The 27,365-nt window shown below is 35.6% G+C and overlaps 1 protein-coding gene across 7 annotated transcripts in view; it reads left to right on the top strand.

The window, feature by feature from the left end:
* relch (RAB11 binding and LisH domain, coiled-coil and HEAT repeat containing) overlaps positions 1–27,365 on the top strand; it is a gene marked incomplete at its 5' end in the record, with an annotated part of 53,560 nt that overhangs the window by 14,800 nt on the left and 11,395 nt on the right. For 3 of the 7 annotated variants that reach the window (XM_079862577.1, XM_079862575.1, XM_079862579.1), the window contains 21 exons: positions 2,910–2,981; positions 3,126–3,181; positions 3,320–3,433; positions 3,533–3,715; positions 5,188–5,282; positions 6,803–7,102; positions 7,731–7,806; positions 10,004–10,099; positions 15,545–15,657; positions 15,753–15,843; positions 18,296–18,367; positions 18,898–19,038; positions 19,136–19,300; positions 20,325–20,472; positions 20,755–20,911; positions 22,901–23,024; positions 23,200–23,248; positions 23,624–23,703; positions 23,782–23,888; positions 25,394–25,493; positions 26,221–26,303. In XM_079862577.1, the coding sequence (XP_079718703.1) occupies positions 2,910–2,981; positions 3,126–3,181; positions 3,320–3,433; positions 3,533–3,715; positions 5,188–5,282; positions 6,803–7,102; positions 7,731–7,806; positions 10,004–10,099; positions 15,545–15,657; positions 15,753–15,843; positions 18,296–18,367; positions 18,898–19,038; positions 19,136–19,300; positions 20,325–20,472; positions 20,755–20,911; positions 22,901–23,024; positions 23,200–23,248; positions 23,624–23,703; positions 23,782–23,888; positions 25,394–25,493; positions 26,221–26,303 (2,422 nt within the window). The remainder of the gene's footprint in view (positions 1–2,909; positions 2,982–3,125; positions 3,182–3,319; positions 3,434–3,532; positions 3,716–5,187; positions 5,283–6,802; positions 7,103–7,730; positions 7,807–10,003; positions 10,100–15,544; positions 15,658–15,752; positions 15,844–18,295; positions 18,368–18,897; positions 19,039–19,135; positions 19,301–20,324; positions 20,473–20,754; positions 20,912–22,900; positions 23,025–23,199; positions 23,249–23,623; positions 23,704–23,781; positions 23,889–25,393; positions 25,494–26,220; positions 26,304–27,365) is intronic. The other 4 variants (XM_079862576.1, XM_079862578.1, XM_079862580.1 and 1 more) reach the window with 2 other exon arrangements.

The following is a 27,365-nucleotide window of genomic DNA, read 5'->3' on the forward strand; positions in this document are numbered from 1 at the left end:
AGTCCCACCTGCTGATCATCTGCGCACAGTCATGCAAATTGTCCTGTGCTCTCCATGCTTCTGTTTCCAAGTGTCTCTGGGTGTGTCTCAATCCGTTCCCTAGTTCAGTACACTGCCCAAAGATTCATGATCACAATCTTTCCAGTACTCTGAAATGTTCGCTCTTTAGAAATTCCCATAATGAATCATAAAAATCAGTCAGAATCAGCTGATTCTAGAAATGTTGCCACGTGGTACCAGAAGAACATCTGTCATTGTATGTTATACAGCAGTTTTAATGCACAATATTGTAATCTTGTCACAGGTTATTGAGTCATCAGTGTCCCAATTATTACTGGATCAAGGCTCTTGCTAATCCCAAATTTCGTCTTCACAATATACTGATTCCTGTTTTAGGGAACTAGGCTGCGGAATGCGACACAACTTCTGTTAGAACTTGCCTAGCAGGTCCACAGTAGCCGGATTGCTGTGGGGTTTTGCATACACTAGTAAATCCCTTTCCAAACAAACTACTCTGTTTTACATCACAGATCAAATGTAAACAGCAGATGGATTTAGATTTTTGTGTGTTTACAATGGATTGGATTTTTGATCTGTTAAAATAAACATTCGTACAGAATCCTGTGAGGTGCAAGGATTTTCTCTAGTCTGTCTTCATAAGGAAAGCATCATTTATTTTTGAAAGCTTTCTCCTTAGACCAATTAGTTCTATTTAAACTGAAGTGTGTAATTGTTTTCTGTGTTAAAATAGTGGGTCCCATTTTATATTAACTGTCTTTAACTACTGTACTAACATTTAAATTAATCATTTACTACACGTTTTGATACGCACTTATTCTGTACATACATATTTTTACATTGTACTTTATATTTTACTTATATTTTACACAAACCTGCATGTGATTACATCTATAATTACACTGTTGGCCCTTCCCTTACACCTTAACCCATCCTTAAACCTACCCATACCACCAAACCTGTCCCTAACCTTATCCGTACACCATCTCAATAGTTTTGCAATGCGACATGGACACAATAAGTACATTGTAGTAGTTAAAGACACCTAGTATAAAGTGTGACCAAATGCTGTCTCTTATTTGCAGAGACAGCTGTTCAGTAAGACATTCAAAGGTTGATTCCCCTGAAAAGTGTGATCACTGTGTCTCTGTGGTGGCAACATTGGTCTAGCCAGGGGCGAAATGAATGTTTCAATCATTAGTTTGGTGGTACAATCACTACATGGTACAGTTTACACTTTGTAGTCCTAAAAAAAAAGAGTTGGGGTGTAACCCTGGCATCCTGGACAAATTTGTCCATTGGCCTCTGTCCCTCATCATGGCCTCCTAAATCATCTCAATATATACTGATTGGCTTCATCACTTTGTCTCCTCTCCACCAATAAGCTGGTGTGTGTGGTGGGCGTTCTGGCGCAATATGGCTGCCGTCGCATCATCCAGGTGGATGCTCCACCTTGGTTGTGGTTGAGGTGATTCCTCCCTTCCATATGTAATGCGCTTTGAGTGCAGAGAAAAGCACTATATAAATGTATCAAATTATTCTTATTGTTGTAGTACTGCTGGGTAATAATCCGGTGTGAAATCCGTACCAGTATAGACGTGAAGCGGGCGACAAATAGGACTCCCTGTCCAACAAATGGGACTCCCTGTGGTCATGTGAGCTTTAATCATTACATGCAAGCAGATGCCACTAAATGGTGCACTTTAAATTTACTTTTTGGACCATATTTTTTGCAATTCTGTTTGATGAATCTAGTGCAACAGAAATTACACACTTCAGCTGTAAAAGTCAAAAGGAATTACGATGTCTAAAGGAATTCTGAAAAATTTGCCAATGGATTTTTTTTTTTACCTTTCATTTAAAACAAACAAATAAGCCCAGGTATTAAGATGCGATTTGGTCGATCTGATCACAAGTAGATGAGGGAGACATTCCTGTTTACAACTGGTGTTTTAATCTGTCTCTTTTGTCCACTTTCAACCACTTCTGTCCTGATTTCTCTGAGGGAAGGATCTCTGGATGGATAAATGTATGGGCTTTTTCAGATCTTTCGATCAAATGGACGAAATAAGCTTGCACAATCTACATTTGAATGCAACCGGAGATGAACGAAAAGAGAGCATACGTTTTCGATTCTGCTCTGATAAAAACAAGTTACCCACGCCTAATGCAGAGAGTGTGTGTTAGTAATCAGGAATGGTGAAAGAACATTGTGCTTGGCACGTTTTTCGTCTTCAAGCCAAACTTGGGTCTTCAGCCGACAGTTTAAATCCCGTCTGGCTAGCGTGCTTCCCATAGTTTACGTGTTAGGTCAGTAAGCAGAGAGTAGATGGTCTTTTGTGGCTGTTCGAACTTCGAACGCATTCAACCACATGAGCGTTTACGCTACGAAAGAAATCAAATGCGTTTTCGACTACCTCTGGAAGTGGTTGAAAGTGGACAAGCTCAAAACGTTTTAGACCCTGTTTACACCTGTATTTTGCGTCGTCATCATTTGTGATCCAATCGACCAAAACGCATCTTAATACCAGGTGTAAACAGGCCCATAGACTTTGCTTTGCTCTAAATCCCTGGTCAGACAGCAGCTAGTGAAATTTTCTAGCCAAATAAAACCCGAAGGGAAATAATAAATGTGTGAATATTTTCATTATCTGGCAGCTCCTTCAGCAACCTCTGCTGCATGTGTTCATTAGATCCATAGTGTGCATGTCCCTGTTTTGGTTCTGCCTCAGCTTCTTATAAAAGTTGTCGTTTTTTCTTTTATTTCTTTTTTTGATTTTGTTTTTTCATGGCCATCCTTTGTTCTTTTTTTCCCCCTTTTGTTTTGTTTCTTTGTTCCCTTCTCTTGGTTGGATGCCTGTTTGTGTGTGACCCACTTCCCCCTGGTCCAGTTCTGGAGTTTGAACTGCGGAAAGCCAAGGAGACCATTCAGGCTCTTCGTGCCAACTTGACTCAGGCTGCAGGTGGCGTACTTTCAACTTTTACACTCTTCAGTCCTTTCTGCTATAGGAGCTGCTCTCATTCCTAAACGCAGTTTGTAATGTCCACCATAAATCAAATTCCAGCTCACTCGTTTCTCTTTCTCTCTGTTTCTTTCTTCTCTGTAGAATGCGAGATTCCCTCTCAAGAGAGAAAAAACTACAAATCCAGTCCTGAAATTCAGGTTACCTTCATTTTCTTTTTGTTATGATGGTATTATAAATCTAAACATATTAGATTTCTCTAATAAGCTCATTATGAACAACTGGCCTAGTTTGAATCACATTAAATTAACTTTTTGTTTTTCCAATCATTTTTCCAGGAACCTATTCGCCCCCTTGAAAAGAGAGCCTTAAATTTTTTAGTTAATGAATATTTATTGAAAAATGAATACAAGTTAACGTCCATCACATTCTCAGATGAAAATGATGATCAGGTAAGCCTTTAAACGTCCTTATGAGACGTACATTTTTATAGGATTGTTTATTCGACTATTTTAATTCTTCCTGTTATCCGTGATATTCCATTTCTGCAGGATTTTGAGTTGTGGGATGATGTGGGTCTAAACATTCCCAAACCTCCAGACCTGCTGCATGTCTACAGGAACTGTGGGAACAGCCTGCCGTTGAATATGAATACCGTGGATGTGGCGGTCAGTGTGGACCCAAGTGACTTGCCTGGAGACTATTTTACCCAGCAACCTGTGCAGCAAACTGAGGTATTTATGTATAGGAAGAAATGTTGGTGTTGCAGTCTGATGTTTACATGAACAATTTCCAATTAAGGTGCATATTCTGGTCAAGCCTTTATTCTGAAATAAAATTCTGATTAAGGACATATACTAGCTATCTTAAAGGGATAGTTCACCCAAAAAAGAAAATTCTGTCATCATTTACTCTCCCTCAAGTTGTTCCAAACCTGTATGATTTCCTTTCTTCACAAAAGAAGATATTTTAAAGAAGGTTGGTAATTAAACAGTTGCTGGTCCCCATTGACATCCATAGTATTTTTTTTTTCCTACTATGGAAGTCAATGGGGTCCATCAGTCGTTTGGTTACCGACTTTCTTCAAAATATCTTCTTTTGTGTTCAGCAGAAGAAAGAAAGTCATACAGGTTTGGAACAACTTGAGGGAGAGTAAATGATGACAGAATTTTCATTTTTGGGTGAACTATCCCTTTAATCAGATTTATAGAAACTGGGCCCAGTTGTTCAAAAGTATTTCGGCTGTTGGATTGGACCAAATCTTGAAAATGGTGATTTTCTGAAATTCTGAAATTGTATTAGATCACGTAATCCATTCTTGGTTTTGATCTGCATCAAACCATCAGTGTGTTAGGATAACTTTGATCAATATGTAATTAAACTTTAAAATTGGTCAAATTATACAATGTTACAATCATGTTGTATACATATTCATTTTTTGTAAAAAAAAGATTTCGTCTCCATAAAATAATGACTCAAACATCTGCCAATATCAAACAAAATGTATATATTTAATGTTAAACACAATGGCACAATCATCAGAGATGAACCATTCAAAAGTAGTTTTTAAATATCGCATCCCTTTATATTTTGTAAAGGGACGGAGATGGGAGGAACAATTATCTTTCAATGCTTTTGTGTTCTCTCACAAATGGGCTCCATAGGGGTCTGACTGTTTTAAGTCATTTGAGAATGAAAGGTGATGTTTGCATAATTTAATTCTGCTGTTTTCTTTCTCTTCAAATAAAAACACTTAAAATGACCCTCTTCTACCTGTTGTTCTGGTTCTAGCAGCCTACATTGTGATATGTGATCCCTACTAGTAATCTGGAAAAGTGTGTATCTGAATCAGAGTGATCCAATCCAGTTTTGCTTTGAAAAACTAGCACAAAAGTAAGACGGATTACCTGATCCTGGATCGCAAAACCTGGGATTTCCAAATCCAGATCATTCTGATCCGGATTAAACTCTTTGAACAACTGGGCCCTGGAGTATTGACTTAATTGGATTAAGGCAATCAGGTTGCATTCACATGACACTTGCATAATCAAAATAAGACCGAATCTCAGTAATCCCATGTCAAATATCTATTCAAAAGGGATTTGTGATTTAACATGCTGCTCTATTGTCTGAAGCTTTAAAGTAGTATTGGGTTTCTCTGGTGTAAAATATGCTAATTTCTAAGTCATTTGGTTGTCATCCACAGCAGCAGCAGGAAGTGGTTCAGGAGCTGGAATATCAAATCAGCCTTCTGAACACTGAGAAACAGAGTCTGGCTGAACAGATTAAGAAGCTCCAGAGGTGAGTGTCATCGCCTGATGCCTGAGGGACCAATTCAATCAGAACTGTCATAAACCTGCATGAGCCCATGTAATCAGAGCTCAGAGCAGCAACCTGCAATTACACTCATAATTATCAACCGCTCTCAGCACACAGGGTCTTATCTCGTCAGCTGATGTTTACAAAAATCATATTTCTTGGTGGAAAATGACTAAGATGTGGTTTTTCACTGTCATGCATTCCTAATGATTTCACGTTAATCGGTTATTCTGCTAAACTAGCACGTCCCATTAACCATATAACAATATGATTATATGTAAATAATATGCACTAATACCATATTTATTTTAAAACTTAATATTTTAATTGTCAAATCATATGAATGTTATTATTAAATGTATAATATTATTTTAGGTAACACTTTATTTTACAGTGTCATTGTTGCACGTTACATGCGGTTATTACTTTAGTAATAACTATAAATTATGCATAATTACATGCAACTAAACCAAACCCTAACCCTAGAGTAAGTACATGTAGTTACTTAATATTACTCAGTACCTAAATGTATAATTACAGTGTAACAAAGACACCTTAAAATAAAGTGTAACCTTATTTTATTGTTTTATTATTTTTAAACCTATTTGTTATTATTATTAATTGCATTATTTGTTATTTAATACATATTAACCACATAAACTACACTACTGTTCAAAAGTTTAGGGTAAGTAAGATCTGTTAAATGTTTTTGAAAGAAGTCTCAGCAAGGCTGCATTTATTTGATACAGAAATATTGTTAAATGTTATTACAATTTATAGTAACTGTTTTATTATTTTTTTAAATTTAATTTGTTCATGTGATGGCAAAGCTGAAATCTCAGCAGCCAGTACTCTTAGTTTTTACTGTCACATGATCATTTAGAAATAATTTCAATATGCTGATTTGGTGCTCAAGAAAAACAAAAATATCACAGTTGGTAACGTTGTGCTGCTTAATATTTTTGTGGAAACTGACACATATTTTTTTAATTCTTTGATGAATAGAAAGTAAAAAAAAAACAGCATTTATTTGAAATAGAATTTTATTGTATTATAAATGGGTTTACTATGCCTGTTGATCAATTTACTGTAATGCATCCTTGCTGAATAATAAAAAATAAAAAAAATTCTTTCAAAGGGAAAAACTTACCCTAAACTTTTTAATGTATAATTAAATATAAAAAATAAATGAGTCCAGTATTCCAATGTTCTGCTGTAGAAAGTACCCACCCCCCCCCCCCCCCACCCCCTCCGGCTCAATATGACCTTTGGGTCTCTGACATTTTTCAGCCTGGCATTTACGTTTCCTAGCAAGAGATGATCTTTACACATATCTTCTAACTAGATTTGCCTCCACTCCATATTTCGTCTTCTCAGTCTCTCCTGTCCTGTCTGTTTGCCACAACACTGTATTCACTCATATATTTTAGTGCATTTTGCATAAGTTTTGCACAATGCTATTTCTAATACATGCATTTGTTTGTGTGCGTGTGTATGTGCAGTGATATCCAGGCGCTTCAGAGGAACGTTTCATCAGAAAGCACGACTGTAGTGAAGTCGACTCCGTCTAAACAAGACCCTCTGTGTGATAAACCCCCCCTAGACAATGGACAGTATTTGGACATACGAGGGGTCACAGAAACAGACAGCCCCCTGGATGTCAACGCTACAAAGACCTCAACCACTACAACTACTACTACTGACTGCACTGAAAGCACCACTACTGCTACACAACCTCACAGCAAACTAAAGTCTCAGAGTCAGCAGAGTAAAACCGCTGTGCTATTTGACCAGCCCAAAAGGTGAGACCTGCACTTCCTTGTGGACTGCCCTATGACTGTTAAAAAGGAGTTTATGAGATGCACAAGGGCAAATAAAGAAAGTACTCAAACAAGTTACAACTAAATTTTATCAGAAGTGAGATCTGTTTCAAAACCTAGTGAGCTTCCTTACTAAAGTAGGCCACGTTTTTGGCATCATAGCCACACTTCTAATGTGAAAGCATAATGGTAGGTTCTTCCACAAAAATATTAAGCAGCTCTACAAAAAGCATTTCATGTCAGTTACTTAACAGCCAGTAACTTATTCAGTTATGCTGTCTTAGTAGGTAGCAGCTTACTAGGTTTTGGAACAAGGCTGTTATGACCACTAGATGGCAGCACTGCATTGAGCACCTTTGCATTCCTCACCCGGCTCTTACTGCAGTGCTAACTGGCACCATATATTCCATTCATCATCATTTTGCACATCTGCTCCGGATGGACTTTTACCCCATGAGGCTGATTCAGACAAATTATGCTCTCCTTGTTTTGACTGTGTTCCTATATCAGCGTTTTGCTCTGTGCTGTGGAAAGCTGGGCTAATATGTGGAGTTATTGGTAACCGGAGGTGGAGGTGGCTTGTTAAATCATGTTTTGTTTGCTTTTGCAGAAATCTGTCTCCGGTCTTCCACCAAGCACTTTTGTCCTTCTGTCGAATGTCTGCTGACAGTAGGCTGGGCTCAGAGGTGAGTGGGATCGGGTAGCACACAGGTACAAATGCACAAGCACATGTAGAGACGCTTAAAGGCATAGTTCACCTAAAAATGAGAAGTTTGTCATTATTTACTTACCCTCATGTTGTTTCAAACTAGTATGATTTTTTTTCTTCACTGGAACATTTGAATTGGCTGTACTTTTCAGTCCAGTTACAGTGAATAGGGCCTGCTGCATTTAAACTTAAAGGATGAAAAAAGGCACCCTAGCTCTATATCACTCATGCACTGTATTTTAAAGTCCTTTAAAGCTTTGTGTGATGAACAGACCAAATATAAATAGTTCACTGACAATCCTGAGATCTGTCCATGAACTCTGAGTTTAATTTAATGAACGAATCATTTTCAATTTTCAAAAGTCATAATTTTTAACTTTCTAAAGTCAAATCTTTCCAATTTTTCAATTGAACCTGCTCGAAAAACCAAGTCTTAATGATTTGTTCTTGAATTAAAGTGATTTGATTCAGTGTTGTTAGTGTTAATTAAAACTATTAAAAATAATTTTCAGTAATTAAAATTAAGCTGAAATTAAATAACATGTAAATATTTGCTGAAAAATTCAACCTGAAAAAAATTGGTGCAGTGATATGGAACTAATACGGTCTAAACCTGCCTGGAACTACTTTTGCTCTGCTTTTTCTAAAAAATAATTGCACACCTTAGAACGTTCATCAACCAATCAGAATCAAGCATTCAACAGCACAAAAAAACAGGGCCTAAAACTAACTTTTTGCTACACCTGCCAATGGCCGGTGACTTAAAGACAAGTAAACGGGCAGTAATAAAATAAAAACAAATAATTTAATGACAAGAAAAAGCACAAATGAAATATACAGTGCTTTTCAGGTTTTCAGGTAGGTCTGATAGTAGTTTTCAGGTACAGAAATTTTATAAAGTAAGCAAGTAAAAATGTAAAATAACACTGCATATTCTTCACTGTATAAATTATAAATACTTATTACAGTTATTCAGTCATGAGCAGTGAGTGAATTTTTTTTTTCTTTGTCCTTTGTTGTTTGATTGAAAAAGCATGACATATTAGGCTGCTGTCACTTTAAGAGCGAATGCACACATCTAATATACTGATACTATACAAATGCGTTTACTTTTTCAACTGCTTACATTCACTTAAAACAAAACCGACTATGTTTACTAGGATACTCGCTATTATTTTTTTACATAAATTTGTCAAGTTCAAGAAGAGGTGAGAGAGTGTAGTATTTGTGCGCTGTCTGAGACGGCGCTTTCTGGGCACGTCGTATCTGTGCGCACTCAAAACTATAACGAAAAACGAATAACGAAATGAGCTCCCTTTCGCGTCTTCTTGCGCTTGAATATTTAAATTGTCAAGGCTTAAACTTTCGTGATGATGCAGCACTGGCCCGTCAACTGTCCAGAGCGTCCTTCACGTTTGTTTACGTTCATGCATTGTTAGAATACAAAAAAATGTTACCGGCCAACTGGCCCTTGACACAGTTTCATATACTTTTCATATACACGCCAACACTGATTTTTACTCGCATTTGGTGCTTGGCGAGTGTTCATTTTAGGCCCTTGGTATAAATAAGTTTAAGCTGAAGATCTAAAATTACTAAAAACTAAAACTGAAAGAAAATTAAATAAAAACGAAATAGTAATGTTAAAAAGAAAACAGCGATAGCGCAAAACTTTAAACATTAACATTAAAATTATAACTTAAAATATTCAAAATAAAAGCCAATTCAAAATATTATAATAGTATATAAATAATACTAAAATGTATTTATCAAGTCACTGACTCGAAATAAGAATTGAAATAAGTCAAAAACTAAATTTTATTTTGTTCAGAAAGTCACACAGATTTGGAATAACATAAGTGTTAAGGAAATGAAGACTATTGTAATTTTTTGAGTGAACTCTTCCAGTAAACTATTGTGATCGGTCATTAGCACAGAAAGAAGTGCACTGGGGAGCGGTTCAGTTGACTTGGCTTTCCAAATCGCCAGGAATGCATTAATTGGCACATTTGAGAGGTCACATAGTTCACAGTGTCTTCTACGTCCAGAATACAAAAGCAGAAAAGGTTCTCGGGTTGCAGCTATGTAGTAATTTTAAGGCACGTGTGATTATATGAAATGCCTCTTTAAATGGTGACATTCTTGAGTCTAATTCCCATGTCCTCGTTTCTCAGGTGTCTCGAATCGCTGACAGTGAGCAGAGCGTCATGCTCATGCTGGGCCGCTGTCTGCCACACATCGTACCCAACGTCCTGCTGGCCAAGCGAGAGGTAATCAATGACCTTTTGACCCAACAGCCCCATCTATTTTCCATCAGCCAACTACGGCTTCCATATCCACTGCGGCTGGCTTCTCCCTCTCATTCAATTCTTAATTCAGTGTTGACTCAACTTATATTTTTCCATTGCAGTTGTATGTGTGTGTGTCTCTCTCTCTCTCTATGCCTCCCCCCACCCAGTCCACCTCTCTTCTCTTTTGTTCTGTTCACTCATTTCTTCTCTTGCTTTTGTGCATGCATCTCACTTCTCCGATAGAGAATGGTTGTGCACCTCTGTCAGGTGAGTGGAAACACATCGGCACGTTCTCACATCAGCCCTCCTTCCTTCATCATGCGTGTGACATTTGACCTTTCAGTTGGCTTGGCTTTTCATCGGCTTATTTTGTTTTTCAGCGACTCTTAAATGCATTTCCTTTTATAAATTTCTTATTTTATTGATGACTGAAGCTTTGGATTTGTTTCAACTTGGCTTATTATTGAACTTCTACACTGATGAAGCTCTAAATGTCATTTTTTAGGCATAACAAGGTATTTACAAACACTAATTCACAGCAATAATCTGTAATGAGAATAGCATTTTTGTTTAAAATCAATGGTTCTCAACCAGAGGGCCTCAAAAAACTTCCAAAAGGGCCTCAAGATAGAGTTAATTATAACATATAAATAAATTTTCAATATAATGCCTTTCCAAAGCTGGTATATACTTGTTTTTTTTAATCATTTGAACCTTTGTTGTCATATTTATGATATCTTATAACGTAATGTATCCTACATTGCTTTTAAAAATATTATCATAAATATCAACAAAATTTCAAATGATTTAAAAAAAAAGGTATGTAAGGCAAAACAAGCGATTCATATATGACACAACAGGGAAAAAGTTTATTATTGACTCCTATTAACTTTCACTTTTAGAATTGTTACTTTCAGCTTTGATAGCTTTCTTCCAGGAAAACATAACAGAAAATGATAGATGGCTAATCTTGCACTCAGGGCCATTGAAAGGTTTGATGTAAACTAAGAGCTATTGACAATAGAAAAAGGGAAAAACCCTTTGATATGTCCCGCCTCAACTTCCTTTTTCAATGGAAAATATGTCTGTAGTCTGCGTTTTGCTGGGATTTTACTATAGTTGAAGTCACCATGGAATCAATATTGACAACGTTGAATGACGTGTTTATTAGCATGAGGGCAGGATCAACCGGTCACTCACAACAACCCAACGATCAGTTCCCGATGGACAAAATCAAGTCCCTCCCTACTTTTTTTTTTTTTTCTTTCTTCTTGTTCAAGAAGCCGTTTCACTCGGATATCTGTCACAATAGGGAAGAAAAGGCTATCGCCACTTCCATTTCATGCTGACTTTAAAATTATATTCCTATTCATGATGTAAAGTGCCATCCCTAAAACCCCTTAACTGTGGTAAAACCGTTGTAACATACAGCCCTGAGGGTGACCGTCACATTTCACATTTCGTTCCACTGGCTTCCATTCATACACATGTAAATGTAGGAGACCGGAAATGTAAGCTCATGTACCAGTTATATTTTTACAGCATTTATTAACCTTTGTTAATGTTAATTAATTAAAAACGTTGATGTTAGTTCACAGTGCATTAACTAATGTTAACAGATACAAATTTTGATTTTAATAGTTTATTAGTAAATGTTGAGATTAACATTAACTAAGATTAATAAATGGAGTAAAAGTATTGTTCATTGTTTGTTCATGTTAACTAATAGAGCTAACTAATATTAAAAAATGAAACCCTATTGTAAAATGTTCCCATAAAATTGTTATAAAAAATGCAATATTTCTGCAAATATATATAATTAGCCCAACTGTTAGCCGTTTACAGTTGCTGTCACAGGTGTGTGAATATATATTTTCCAACGGTGTCAAATGCGGCTCATCCAATCTGAATTGGTTTTATACAAATAATAGCGATTTCAAATGAACTTTGACAGCCAAAGCAATGGAACGTTTCTGTGCTGTGATTTTTGTGTGCTTCAGGCTGCAGTAATAATGGCTGCCTTTCAGCTGATGGTATACCTTCAGTCTGAGTTTAAATAGTTTTCTTTGCCTCCCTGTTACAGAGCTGATTTGGTTTAAATGACTAAACTTTAGAAGAAAAAAAAAAAAACACATTTCATATCTGCTGAGAGCAAGACCCAGTTCCACAGAATTTCCCCCTTCGGGCCCTTCTGATTTGCATAGGGCAGTTCTGTTTTACGGATGCCAGGTGACAGTTTAAGACAAATTGGATGCTTTCCAGGCTGAAGTCAAGTGAAAACAAACACCACACGAGGAGCAGAGATCTCCTCGCTCTCGCCTAAACTGGACTTTGAGCTTTGCCTGTTAATTCTGTTAGCTTCATAACTTTCTTCCTTGAATTCAGGCGCACTTACACTCCGCCACACCCTCAGTTTTTCCCCCTCATCTGGTGCAGAACAATTACTAATCAGGAGCTGCTGGAACACCTGCCTTGCAATATAATTCTGGTCATCTGTACACCTACAAAAACTTAATTGTAAAGATAAAGTCTTTCGGAATTAAAGGCTATTCGAGTTATTGATTACCATGTGAAACAGATAAGACATCAGGTACACCAGCCTTTACATTGTGTGTTTGCAACAGTCCAAAACTCTTCTTGCAGAACTATGTGTGTTTTTGCATATGTGGGTGTGTTTCTGATTGAACCTCTTTGCTTTCTGCTGGCAATTATCTTGATGTGTAGTAGTTGATTTACTTTGTATTCAAGAAATGAGTTGATGCAGGCTGATGGAAAAGCTGCAGATTTGCATATATAAATACAGGTTTTTATGGGAAACAATGACAAGGAATCCAAACGTGCGAGTTCTTGTTAAGTTTTGTTTTCTTCTGTGTTCAGAACAGATTTATTGTTCACATTTTTTGAAGCAACAGTGACCCAAAAAGTATTTGGACACTTCAGCCATATGTATAAATGTCATTGCATTAGATAAAAAAGATTAAATTATTTATAAAAATCACAAAAGATTGGAAAGTCAGGGAAAATAATGGAAATTCATTGGTCAAAGTGTGGGAACCCTCTAGAATCTTTATGTATGTGTGTACACACACACACACACACACACATATATATATATATATATATATATATATATATATATATATATATATATATATATATATATATATATATATATATATATATATAAACTGTACTGTATATATTTTATATATATATATATATATATATATATATATAGTGTATATATTTACTATATATATATATACTATATATATACAATATATATAGTGTATATATATAATATATACATGTTTTATATATTTTTATATATATATATAAAACAAGGTTTTAATACATTTTATTAATTATAAAACCTTGTTCACTGTTATAATGACAATATATACAATTATTTAAAAAATGACAAAATAATTAAAAGTCAGGGAAAATACATTTTTCAGTGTCAAAACAAAATTGCGTGTGCATTTATTTATTGGTCGAAATGGCAAAGCTCTTTCCATTCCTAATGCTTGCTTTTTGTTTTACTGACTGTAAGTGTTCATCTTTTTCCAGTAGCTCTTCCACGGCTTCCACTCACACATTTACATGCTTTCGCTTTGGGCCGGAGCCAAATAAAATACTTGATAAATGTGCTTCTGTTGAAAGCTCTCCTCCAGGTGCTGGAGACACTGCACACGGCTGCCTCAGAATGCCACGGTCTCACACAGAGTCACTACTCATGAAACGGCTCCAACAGACCGGCCCTTAGTTTCATAACATCCGATTAAAATGATGGTTTTTAACTCTTGGCAGGTGACAGAATGGGTGTATTGAAAGGGCTGTCACAACAAACAAGCAGGGCGTCAAACAGCCTGTAGTCTTGCTGCATATTTGCCTAACTATTTTTCACTTTAAAGTGTCCGTTTGAGACTGAGGTCTACCCACAGTCACGTCTCAAGATGAGATAAATCTTGAGAAAATAAACACTTCTGTGCTGAATCTTCATGTGAATTCTGAAGTATATGTTGTTTCTATTTTGATCAACGTTGAAAACAGGGCTAGTAACCGCTTTTTGACGTGTTCAAGAGCACACTGCCTGTTCTGTAATGCGATATCTGTTGTGCTGGTGAGGTTTCCTTTTTGTAACTGCTTTGCTATTACAGTAAACAACCATAGGTTGACATGGCTAAATGGATAACACTTGTACACATCTTCCACATACACACATGATGACACCGACATGCGCTTAGATAGGTGTTGGTGCTAGTAGTAGGACTAGGCGTTACACATGTCCTTTTTTTTTTTCTTTTTTTTTTTTTGCCTTTTGACTATTCATTATATTTCTGTTTATTTATTTTCTCTGAAATGCTTCAAAACTGTCATTATACAGCTATACAAATTAAGTTAAAAATAATCAAGCCATTTTGCCAAATTGCTTTGCATTAAATGAACACAGAGAATAATTATATTGTTCATTTCATTTATATGCACTGATATACATGGTTTCCATGAAACTGGAAATATGCAAGTTCAAATTAGGGTTGATTTCCAAGCCTAAAAAAATCTCAAAAATGCAAATTAATAAAATCTTAAAAGATAATGGAAACGTCATGCAAATTTATAGTCAACATTATTATTATTATTATTATTATTACTATTATTTTATTTATTTATTATTATTTTCTTTGCTCAGTACAAGATTATTTCTTTGGCTTGAAAGTACTTTTTGTGAGTGTGATCTATATAAAATAACTTTTAGATATCTTTATCCAGATGGAAATATAGAATATTATATATTATGTATATATATTTTGTATATTATATATTTTTGAACTAAATATATTGTAAAGGCGTTTTTATAAGTATTTAATAAAAATAATAGTGCTGTCAAATCGATCAATCGATTCTAAAATAACATTTTGTGTTTATATAATGTGTGTGTGTGTATATAAATATACATTAAATAAACAAACTTTTATTTTAGAATCGATTTGACAACACTATAAAACAATAAAAATGGCATGCACATTTTTTGAATCAATAAACATTCTCATACTTGTGAATCATTAGACAAGGAATGATTCCTAAACTGATAGTTTTTAGGAAACTTAATGACCTAATAAAAATCATTTCAGTAGACATAGTGTTTCTTAATATTATATCTCCAACAAAATCGTTGCAAATGTAGTGAATATCCAACATGTATCGCCCAGCCCTAGTTGGTGCTGTGATTTAGTGTCTTGTAGACTCTCTCCTTTGTGGTGAAGGTGTTTCTTCAGTAGAGTAGCTTCCCCTGTATCCTCAAATACCTGCTTGCCGAAGTTCCCTCTCCGAGCCCTTTAGGACGCGTCTCAGTGGGTGCATGAGTGTGTTTATTTCCATGTACAGTGCATATTATTTGACCTACGTTCATTTGTGTGTCCACAGGAGTTGATTCCTCTCATTCTGTGCACGGCCTGCCTTCATCCCGAGCCCAAAGAAAGAGACCAGCTACTGCACATCCTCTTTAATCTTATCAAGAGACCTGACGACGAGCAAAGGTGTGTGCGCATCTGGGCATCTGCGCATGTGTAAACTGACCAATGTCGGTTTTGTTTCGAGTCTGATAACGTTCTGCTGTAATGTTCCTCTTCAGGCAGATGATTCTGACCGGGTGTGTTGCATTCGCTCGCCATGTGGGTCCCACTCGGGTCGAAGCCGAACTTCTGCCGCAGTGCTGGGAACAGGTTAGTTCTGAACTCGTACACACACTCATCACGTTATAACTTCACACCTGTTAAAGGAATCATTTTTTAAATTATTATTTAAACTTATAATGTTCACTTTTAATGTTAATAAATCAAATAAATATGCAGAAAAACTATTATTTTTAACCCTCATTCTGACCCTCTGTCTGAAATGATCTGGTTTTAAGTGGCGGCTCCTTTAAGGCTTATCAGAAAACGGCCGCTGTTATGATTGGCTAACGTGACTGCATAGGAAACAGTATCTAAGCCCACGCGAAAACATTATCCATATTAAACCGTTTATCCATATAAAAATCGTTTACAGACAAAGTATTATGAAATCATTTACTTGCTGTTTATGTAGTTGCTGTTAGTTGGCTGCTTCATCTTTCAACAGAAGTTTATTTGCGAACTCTCCATTACACTGCCTCGTTTACAAAATAAAATGCACTGAACAAACATATAATCCTCCGACGTGATCCGGGATGCCATTATGATAAACCATGTTTCCAAGACTGGGATCCCTGATGCAAACAAGCGGTTTAAACTGGACGCCTCTTGTGTTCTGGATGCCTCTTCTGTTTGTCCTGTTGTCAACAGACTCACGTGTGTGAAGTATGTCAGAAACTGAACGCACATCTGTATACTGTATCCAGTGTAGACAGCGTCAGTCATTATAATGGGTTCTAATCTATTTCCTTGTCCTACATCCAGTATAGGCAAATGACAGTCATTAAGTGACTGAATGCCAGTGGGTGGGGCCTATGGTGGGATGATGTATAACTATTGCTCCGGAGGTAGTCATATGCAAATATATATGCCAGTGTGTCGTCACAGATCCTGCAATATCACAATGAGCAGTTTTTGGAGCTTGATTAAATAAATGCTTTGTTTATAATGAGGAGAACGTTCAAAGCTATGAAACTTGCATGATGTTTTTATGGTGCAAGGCCTCTTATATGTCAAAAGCTCAAGACAAATTTGATTTCTCAAGTCTGATCCCTTTAAGGAAGACAAGCAGGATTTTCTATTCAATTGTGTAGGCATACTTTGTGTTACAACATATGAGCTTTTAACTTGGCCACACTGATGAAAGACAGTTTATGGTAATAGTTTTCACATGTGAGGTTAGCCAATCCTAGCAGATCTCATTTGCCTATAGAAGGTGCAGTGGCAAAATAAGCTACTGTTAATTTCAGAGAGGGTCAGAGAAAACTAAATTTATGTCCATTTTTGTGCAAAAAAAATCCTTTACTAGCACTGAAAAAAGTATTACAGAAGTTTAATAAATGGTCCCTTTAAACTTCATAAAGTGGTCTCAAACTTATTTAGACAATTATGTCGCACTTAAATATTTTGAGCATTTTTATCTTTTACTTGAACAGTTTATGGATCTTTTTAGACTAGATTATTTGATTATGGAATCTTTGAATCTATTTAAAAATGCAGTCTTTACAATAGAATATTTTTACTATGGAATCTTTGAGGTGAAGTTCCTCCTTTGTGTCTCTCGTGTCACGTTCCTTTGACTGTTAAACTTATTCTGTTGGACTGTCATTTTTATGATACTGCCAGAAAACGCTTTTATTCAGAAACATGTTTACATGGAATATTTTAGATTTTCTGTATGTTGTTTTATATAATAATTGAAATTTTATGGATTGTAATATTGACTGTGTTTGCCATGTAAATAGCCCCGATGCTAACATGGCGTTAAAAAACGTAATAAACAAACAATGGAATCTTTGAATCCCTTTTAGAATGGCGTCTTTGAATCTGTTTAGAATGTAATATTTATAATGGAATCATTTAAACTTTAGAATGAAATGATTTGTCATTTTTGTACAAAATTTTTTTTATCTTCTTTTTTAAGACCTAAGTAATTCGATATTTAAATTGAATTTTTATTGTTTAAAAAAAAGTTTGAATTATTTCAATCAGTTCATATTTTAGTACTTCAACTTTGAAAAAGTACTATATCCATTAAAGAATTTGGTTTTAGAATGAAATCTTTATAGTGGAATATTTGACTATTTTTAGAATGGATTTAGTGAAATTTTATATTTGAATCTTGAATAGAATCTTTTAGTCTTTTAAGACTTTAGCTGTTAGATTTCTGTGGGGGGAAATGTAGTAATCAAATATTTATAGAATTTTTAAATATTTCAACATTCCACAGCTTGCTACACATCCCCATGTTTACTGTTAGTTTTAAGTAAACCCTCTCATAAGTACAGTACATTCATACAACTCCCCACATGGAAACCTGTTTCCGCTCAGGAAAGAACCGAAACAATTTCAGAGTTTAACAGAAAAATGTGAGCTAATGTGGTTTACAGAGGGTACGGCTGGATATGCAGTCCTGCGGTCAGAGCTGGAACTGACGCTGCCGTGTTGTGTCTTGTGCTGTCTGTGTATGTCTGTGTTGCATGTGTGTTTCTCTCTCTCTCAGATCAACCACAAGTATCCAGAGAGAAGACTTCTGGTGGCGGAAGCATGTGGAGCCCTGGCCCCTTATTTACCCGTAAGAGACTCTGTTCCTCTAAATAGAAAAGCTGTCTAACTGAGACACATTAATCATGTCCACCTTTCAACAATGTCACAGTTAGTGATCACTAAACTCTAGATGTAGTCAAGCAAGAGCATGCTGATATAATCAAGCGATAATTATCAAATAATCAAACTGTCGAATATCAGCACAGTGCAAACTCTGTTTACATTTATTTTCACTTTGATCACATGTGTGTGTTGCTATGGAGGAATGCTGTTTGTTTACTGTGGCTGTACAACATAGAGTTACGGTTGGAACGCTCTCTGGCTGTTCGTTTAGTGCTGTGAATATATTGAGACTGATTTGGCTCAAACTGTGCTCTGATTGTTGGCGTTGTGCCTTTTTTGCCTTTGAATTCTCCTGTCTATAATGGAGTGTCTGATGTTTTCTCACTAACTCGTGAGTAGAAACACTTGATTTAACCAATCATAGCAGTACACACAAAAAAGATGTTGTGCTGGGATTCAGAACTGGCATGGCAATACAAATGTGTGTGTGTGCAGAAGGAGATCCGAAGCTCCTTGGTTCTGTCCATGCTTCAGCAAATGTTGGCTGAAGATAAAGCAGATATGGTCCGAGAAGCCGTGGTGAAAAGTTTAGGTATTATAATGGGCTACATCGACGATCCAGACAAATACTCCCAGGTGTGTGCTGCTTTTGCATTCAAGCTTAGTTTTTTGTCATTTTACTAGTATTTTCTTATGTATGTGTGCTTTTATTTTGTATATGGCTGTGTAACAGGGCTTTGAGCTGATGCTGTTGTCACTGGGCGACCCGTCAGAGAGGGTGGTCAGTGCCACCCACCAAGTGTTCATTCCTGCCTTCGCTGCCTGGTGCACAGAACTGGGCAACTTACAGTCCCAACTCATGCCCTCCCTCCTCACGCGCATCGAGAAACTGCTCAAGGTGAAAACCAGCACACACAATTACATCCTTTTCAGGACCACCGTTCCACATTATGTTTGTTTTAGCATGTTTACACTTGGCCTGTTCTGAATGTTTAAAAAAAAAAAAATTGTTTCTTTTAGAATGGAATCTTTCAATTCTAAAAAGATTGAATATTTAGAATGGAACCATTAGAATCTATGTACTTTAATCTTTAGAATAAAATTTTAGAATTTAATATTTAGATTCATTTAATCTTTACATTAGAATCTTTTGAGACTTTTTTTTTTTTAAATGAATATTTAAACTCAGATGATCAAATCTTTTTTTATTGGACTCTTTTAAATAGATTTTTTTAATCTATTTTTTTATTATTATTTAGAATAAATTAATCTGAACATTTTATAATTGAATATTTAGAGTCTAATTTTCCATTCTGTTATATTTCAGTCTTTTCCGAATTGCATATTTAGTATAAAATTTGTTTAGAATAAAAAAAATGTACCATTCAAAAGTTTGGGGTCAGTAAGCTAGGATGTTAAATTGATCAAAAGTGACAGTAAAGACTTTTAGATTCTTACGAATAGTTTCTGGTTAAAATAAATGCTGTTCTTTTGAACTTTATATTCCTCAAAGAATCCTGAAAAAGAAAAATACACAAAAATACTAAGCAGCACGGCTGTTTTCAACATTGATATTAATAAGAATTATTTCTTGAGCAGCAAATCAGCATATTAGAATGATTTCTGAAGGATCATGTGACCCTGAAGACTGGGGTAATAATGCTGAAAATTCAACTTTGACATCACAGGAATATTTTACATTGTAAAATATACTAAAATAGCAATTGTTATTTAAAAATGTTTAATATTTCACAACATAAATTCAGCCATAGTGATCATAAAAGACATTAAAAAAAAACTTACTGACCCCAAACTTTTTTCTTACACATTATTGCATTGTACATTTGAATCTTTAGAATGGAATCTTAGAATATATTTGATTCTAACAATTTAACTCCAAATGTATGTTTCCGTCTCTCCAGCAGGGTGAATATGGTCTAGATGAACACAAGCTGCATATGTATCTGTCAGCGCTTCAGTCTCTCATCCCGGCTCTGTTTGCGGTGCTGCTTCAGAACGCCCCCTTCACCAGCCGAGCCAACCTACAGGGCGACGTGCCTCCTATCGAGGGTGAGGGTCGGCCAACGTCAACATGTGCACGCACGCGTTTTTCGCTAACATTCTCAGTCAGGCCACGTTTAGCGATGCAGACCTGGCGCCTGACTCAGTGTAACTGTAGGGTTCCTGCCATGTTGAGGTTGCTCTCTGGTTTTGGGCTCACTATCAAAGTGCTCTTTCATTTACGCTCTGCGGCCGTGTCCGATGATTTGTGCAGTTATGCTTTTTTTGGTGTATTCCTGGTTTTAAAGTCTGCCTCTGTGTGTGTGTGTGTGCGTGCATGTGACCCTGCAGTGACCCGATTCCCGCGGCCAGCCTCTCCGTTGCAGGACGTGGCCACCATCATGGGTAGCCGAGAGCAGTTGGCAGTTCTGCTGCAGTTATATGATCATCAGCTCCAGCATGAAGGAACTACGGGATGGGACAGTTTGCTCTGGGTGGTCAACCAGTTGTGAGTGGATATCTCACGCACACTCTTACCCCTTTTGACCTCTGCTTTTTGGCCTCTTTTGACATTTTTATTGAAGGTGGAAACAGGAACTTGGGTCACCCACTCATGTTGGAGCATGTGCTCTACCAGCAGGCTAGACCTCAGACGTTTTAGAGAGTTAAATGCCATGCATATGTGTTCATAAAAAGAGTTTTCCTTGATCTTTTGCTGTACTGTTAGTATTCATAATTCAAAGCTTATTCTTCATGCCACCTAGATCATTTATAAGTGAAAACTAAGGGTCAGAAAGTGTCAAATGACTCCAGACTCATACGTTTTTGTAAATGGCTGAAGATCATATGTCAGAGTTAGGGGTGTAACGGTTCACAAAATTCACGGTTCGGTTCAATACGATACACTTGTGTCACGGTTCGGTACTTTTTCGATACAGCAAAAAGAAAGAAATGCCAGAGAATTTTTTTTTTTTTAATTAAAACTAACATAATAAAGTATGATTTTTTTTTTTTTTTTTACTTTGAGCAATGATGGAGCTATAATTGACTCTTCTTAGGAGCATATAAAACAAAACAGCTCCTTGGAAAAAATGAAATGTAGCCTAATATTGTAGTAGTTATAAACAGGTTTATTTTAGTTCAGATTAACATTTGAGGGCAGCAATTGTATTCATAATGTCAAACTAAAACCGACGTAATGTTACTTGAAAGCATTATAGCCTACTATTCCTGTCAGACTTCCATGGTTACAGTTAGTGTTACTACAGTAAATCCATGGGGAATGTTGCAGATCTGTGGACACTGGATAGTTCATTCATGGCACAATGTTTCTTCCTGGTTTCCACGCGCTGTTTGAGAAATGTGAATGTTTCTTACTAGATATCGCAGCAATGTTATTACTTAAGTGGCGAATTAAAATGATTTCTTTACTGGATCTCTTAGCGCTGTGTAGTAACAGTGTCGCTTGATCAAGATCGGCTCGCGCTGCTTTGGTCCAAACTGATAAACGGTCCGTCAACCACACAATAACGAGTAGCTCAGTTTCGTTCCGCTTACCTTACGTTTGCCATTTGATGTTGGACAATATTGTGGTAGCGCCAGCGTCTCCTACTTTATGAGCGCATTTGCCACGCGCCTACATTTGAAATAACGAAATTTTGGTCGGTTTGAAAATGCGTACCGAACACCAAACCGAAAGCCTCGTACCGAACGGTTCAATACGAATACGTCTATCGTTACACCCCTAGTCAGAGTCCAATATCTCTGAAGCATATTTTTATGGACTGTGATGGTTTTAACTCCTAGGTCTCTTTACTTTTCAGTTAATTCTCATGAAGAGGTTTTTACGTTAGTGAGGCCATATTTAGTTTTTGAGGCCAAGATGTATTTATTCATTTAAATTTATATCTTAATATTTCTCATTTTCAAAGCATTTTTACATGTTTTTTTTTTTTATCAAAGATAAAACTCTTTTAAAAAAAAAATATTTAAAATATTCGTTTTGATACATATGCACACGTCATGTCAATGAATATACAGTATGTATGCATGTAGTCATGCTTGCTGGCACTAACTTGAACTAAAAAAAACTTAATCCTAAAGGTATAGCCAAACAGCATGTTTAATCCAGAAGGATATTTAAAACTAAATTTTATTTTTGGCTGTAAAAAAATAAAATGCTTCTAAAGTGCATAATATTGTCCCTTTCATTTAAGGTACAATGTATTTGAAATCCTTCTAATTTTTGGGAACACTACAGTAAGGTTTCATTTGTTTACATCAGTTAACTACATTAATTACCTTACAATAAACAATACTTCTACAGCATTTATTATTCTTAGTTAATGTTAATCTTAACATTTACTAATACATTATTAAAATCCAAAGTTGTATCTGTTAACATTAATGCACTGTGAACTGACATGTAGTTCTCATGTTGCATATAAATGGCTTCACCTACATTTGAACTGGACCTAATTCTGGTTTCTCTCCACAGTTTACCACAGATAATAGAGATTGTAGGACGCATCAACGTCACCTCATCCACCTGTGTGCACGAGTTCTCCAGGTTCTTCTGGAGATTATGTCGAACATTTGGGAAAATCTTTACCAACACCAAGGTAGGACAGGCCATGCTTTCAGCAATCTCTCTCTGCATTACCGTTTTTTTTTTTTTTTCTTCATTTGGAAAAGCGAAGTAGCTAAATAGAGTTTGTGCTGCAAATAGTCTGGCTCAGTTACACAGTTCAGCACTTCCAGTTTAATTTAGCTGTTGTTTTTCCCTCCTTTTCGAAGGTAAAACCTCAATTCCAAGAAATCTTGCGGCTATCTGAGGAAAATGTGGGTGAGTGGATGTTCAGTTAACCAAGAATAACACCCCCGCTGTCAGAGGAGGGGCTGGGAAGAGAACACGCACTCTTAGTCTCTATATCTCTTTCCCAAGCTGGAGACTTGTGTGTCAAATATGTGTTTTTGCTCTTCATGGGATTTGAAAATGGAGCTCGCTCTTTCATTCTTTGAATGTTTGTTGAGTTAAAACAAGTCAATGGTTAAGTATCTGCCAACAAAACTAGGCATGTGGTATCATTTTAATGGTTTGAGTCTTTCTGAATTCTTACCAGATGAATTAAATTAACTCTTATGTCCAGTCCAACTGAATATAGAACTGAGTGTTCTGTTATATAAGTTTAGTGATTGTAACAAGGGTTGTCTCCTGCAGACGCCACCGCAGGAAACGGCATCCTTACCAAGGCTACGGTGCCGATCTATGCAACCGGAGTCCTGACATGCTACAATCAGGTAGGAGTGTCACTGTACGCATGATATAGGATGTCATAATTCAGTAAAGCCTTTCTCTGATGAAGTCACTTGTTTCAGGAGGAGGACCGTAAACTCTTGGTGGGCTTTCTTGAGGATGTCATGACCACCCTATCTCTTTCCCATGCTCCTCTTGACAGTCTAAAGGCTTCATTTGTTGAGCTGGGGTGAGTGTCCGTTGGCAATGTTAACTCTACAGCCAAAGATGTCTTTCTGCATGAGCTCATCTGAAGCTGTAATTCCTTTAAGATGATGTAAACTGACTTGCTCACAAGACCCCACTATTGAAAGAACCTGTCAGTTTCTGTGCACGAAAACTATGTTAATACATTCATTTGAAATGAGTAGCTCACACAAATGTTACAATTGTCATCATTTACTCACCCTCATGCTATTCCAAACCCATATGATTATATTTCTTCCATGGAACACAAAAAGTGCTGTTTAACCGTAATCAGGGCCTGTGATGCTCCAAAAAGTAAAAAATAAATAAATAAATAAATAGTAATTCATATTAGACGTAGTATTTCCGCGCCAAGCTTATTCACACGGCAATATTTATTCATTTCAATTTAAATCGTAATATTTCTTCATATTTTGGCATATATTATTTTATGATTTCATAGTTTTAACATTTATTTTTAATTGTTTAAATATTTATTTATATATTATTATTTACACATTTGCATTAATAGTTATATATGGTTTCATAGTTTTACAATTTTTTTTTTTTTTTATATTATTTATTACACAATTTTTAGATACATTTTAAAATAATTTTTAGATGTATAATTGTATTTTACTTTTTCACAGATTATTATAATTAATTATACAAGAAATTCCCAAGAGCTTTTACTGGAAACATGATGGTATACATTGCTAAACATTACTGTTTGTTTTATTATTATTTTATATTATTTTATTTATGATTTCATAGTTTTAACATTATTTTAATTGTTTTAATATTTATTTATATATTATTTTTACACATTTGCATTAATAATTATACTTTATGGTTTCATAGTTTTGAATTATTTGTAAAAATATAACTTATAAAAATGAATCTAAATATTTTTTATGTGTATAATTGTGTTTTACTATTTCACATTTAAAATTATTATTGACAATTATTACAGATAAAATTTGCAATAATAGCAGGACATTGTACAGTTATTATATTTATACAAGAAATTCCTAAATTATTTTACCGTAAAGGATGGTTTACATTGCCAAACATTACTAATTGGTTTGCAATTTTTTCCAGACACAGCTTCATCTGTATTATCTAATTAGATAATATTAAATATTTAAGTTAATATAATCTTAGACGTTCAAAGGGTTGACAAGCTGTTCTAAATGTTATTTAAAAGAAAATATTTAAATTTACAAGGCATAAAGACACAAAACACTCACACACTGGATCCAGGTCAGTGGGCCATCCTTGAAGTTGAGCTTATAAACCGACAATAACAGTATTTTTTTAAGCAGTATTGCACAAAAAAAAAACATGTCCCAATGTGTTTCACTCCCATATCCTTTCCACTATCACTAGATGATCTAATGCGCCAGACATTTCATGATAATGGCAATCTAACTGTCTTGAAGATCAGGTTTAGTAGGATCATCAACTGTCATTTAGTGATAGTCTACTGAAACAGTTCCTTGTCTCCAGGGCAAACCCAGCGTATCACGAGCTTCTTCTGACGGTGCTTTGGTATGGAGTGGTCCATACATCTGCACTGGTACGCTGCACAGCTGCACGCATGTTCGAGGTAAGCCCTTCCTAATGTTTATTTAGCCATACAGTAAATAAAGTTTATATTTAAAGACATTTACCTTCCTCCAGGCCAGTCAAATGATTAATTTTTTATCACCTAATGCTTTGTTTTTTATTCAGATTAGCTGTAATCTCATGTATTTAAAATGTTGATGGTTGGTGTGAGGTGGTATATATGTACTTTCAGACCTCTCCACACTCCCTCTAGGGCCCCCTTGTGCCTTGTCATCCCTGTTATCTGTCAAATCACTGGATGTGTTTTTGAAGTTGTTGCCGCTTTAAAGCATCCGTATGTCTTTTGCACCACAGCACGCTTGCTATTGCCATACAAAAATTACGTAACAAACGCCCACATTTCACCCCCCCCCCCCCCCACACACACACACACCCACCCCCCGTGTAAGTCCGTAATGAAGGTTCGAGGAGTGTTAATAAACTCTTCCATCTGAGAAACCCCCTTCTCCTCATCTGTGGTCGTAGCTTTAGTTAAATTTGCCTGGCCTTTTTAGTCCTTTATTTTTATTTAATTCATCTGTGTAGCGCCTCTTTGGGCTTCTGTCATGTTTTTCGTTGTATGTCTGCGCAGTTTTTTTTAGTTTGTTACCGTTGTTTCTTTTGTGTTCTTTTGTTTCTCTCTCTCTTTCTCTCTGCGGTGTTCCATGACACTGTGCTCGCTCTTTCCATGCATCCTGTGTGACATCACCCCTGCTCTGACCAATCAGCTGTTGGTGAAGGGGGTGAATGAAACTCTAGTAGCTCAGAGAGTTGTTCCAGCACTTATCACTCTCTCCAGTGATCCTGAAATGTAAGTCTCCTGCCTCCTTCATCCATGCACCTCCCTCCGCCTTGGTTCTCTCAGGAGACCACAGCTCTATTAGCCTCTCTCCTATTGAGTAACGCCTACCTGTGCCACGAGATGGGCGGAGCCAAGATTTATGGGTTTCAAATAATTTAATAAAATGAACTTATAATAAAAGTTCATATAAATGAAAGTCAGGATGTTAGCACATAGAAATGTTTTATTATTATTTAATGAAATGTATGGGTCATATTTTACACTAAAATTCCATCACAATGAACCACATTTTCCCTCACAAATTCTTATTACAGTAATCTCATTCTCATTATAATGACTGTAATACAGTCATAAAAACAAACTGCAGTAAAAATAAATAAAAATGTTTCATTCTTTATAGAAAAAAACAAACAAATTATTATTCTTTTTTAAAATAATTTAAAAAAGATTTATTCTAAGGTTGGAATATGGCCCAGACATAAATATTTATTCACGAAATTAAAAATTATACAATTTTTTTTTTCCACATTTTTAAATTAATTGTCTGTGTATTTGCTGTCAAATTGATTAATCGCATCTAACAAAAGTTTGTTTACATAATATATGTGTGTATATATTATTAATTTGTTATATATATATATATATATATATGTATATATATATATATATATATATATATATATATACACATATATATATATATATATATATATATATATACACATATATATATATATATATATATATATATATATATATATATATATATATATACATATATATATATTTAATGTGCGTGTCTGTGTATATGTCCAATTGTCCATATATATACACACACACACATGTATGTATGTATGTGTGTGTATAAAAATGTGTGTTTGTGTGTTATATACAGTGTATACACACACAGCAATATATATAATTAATATATATCCACACATATATTATGTAAACAAACATTTAGATGCGATTAATCGATTTGACAGTACTAGTATTTTTTTTTCTCATTATAATAGGCTACTAACCAACAGAAGGATAACTATGAAAATAATGTCATAATGCAAATAAGTC

Source organism: Squalius cephalus (genome assembly GCF_949319135.1).
Source record: "Squalius cephalus genome assembly, chromosome: 25".
Lineage (NCBI taxonomy): Eukaryota > Metazoa > Chordata > Actinopteri > Cypriniformes > Leuciscidae > Squalius > Squalius cephalus.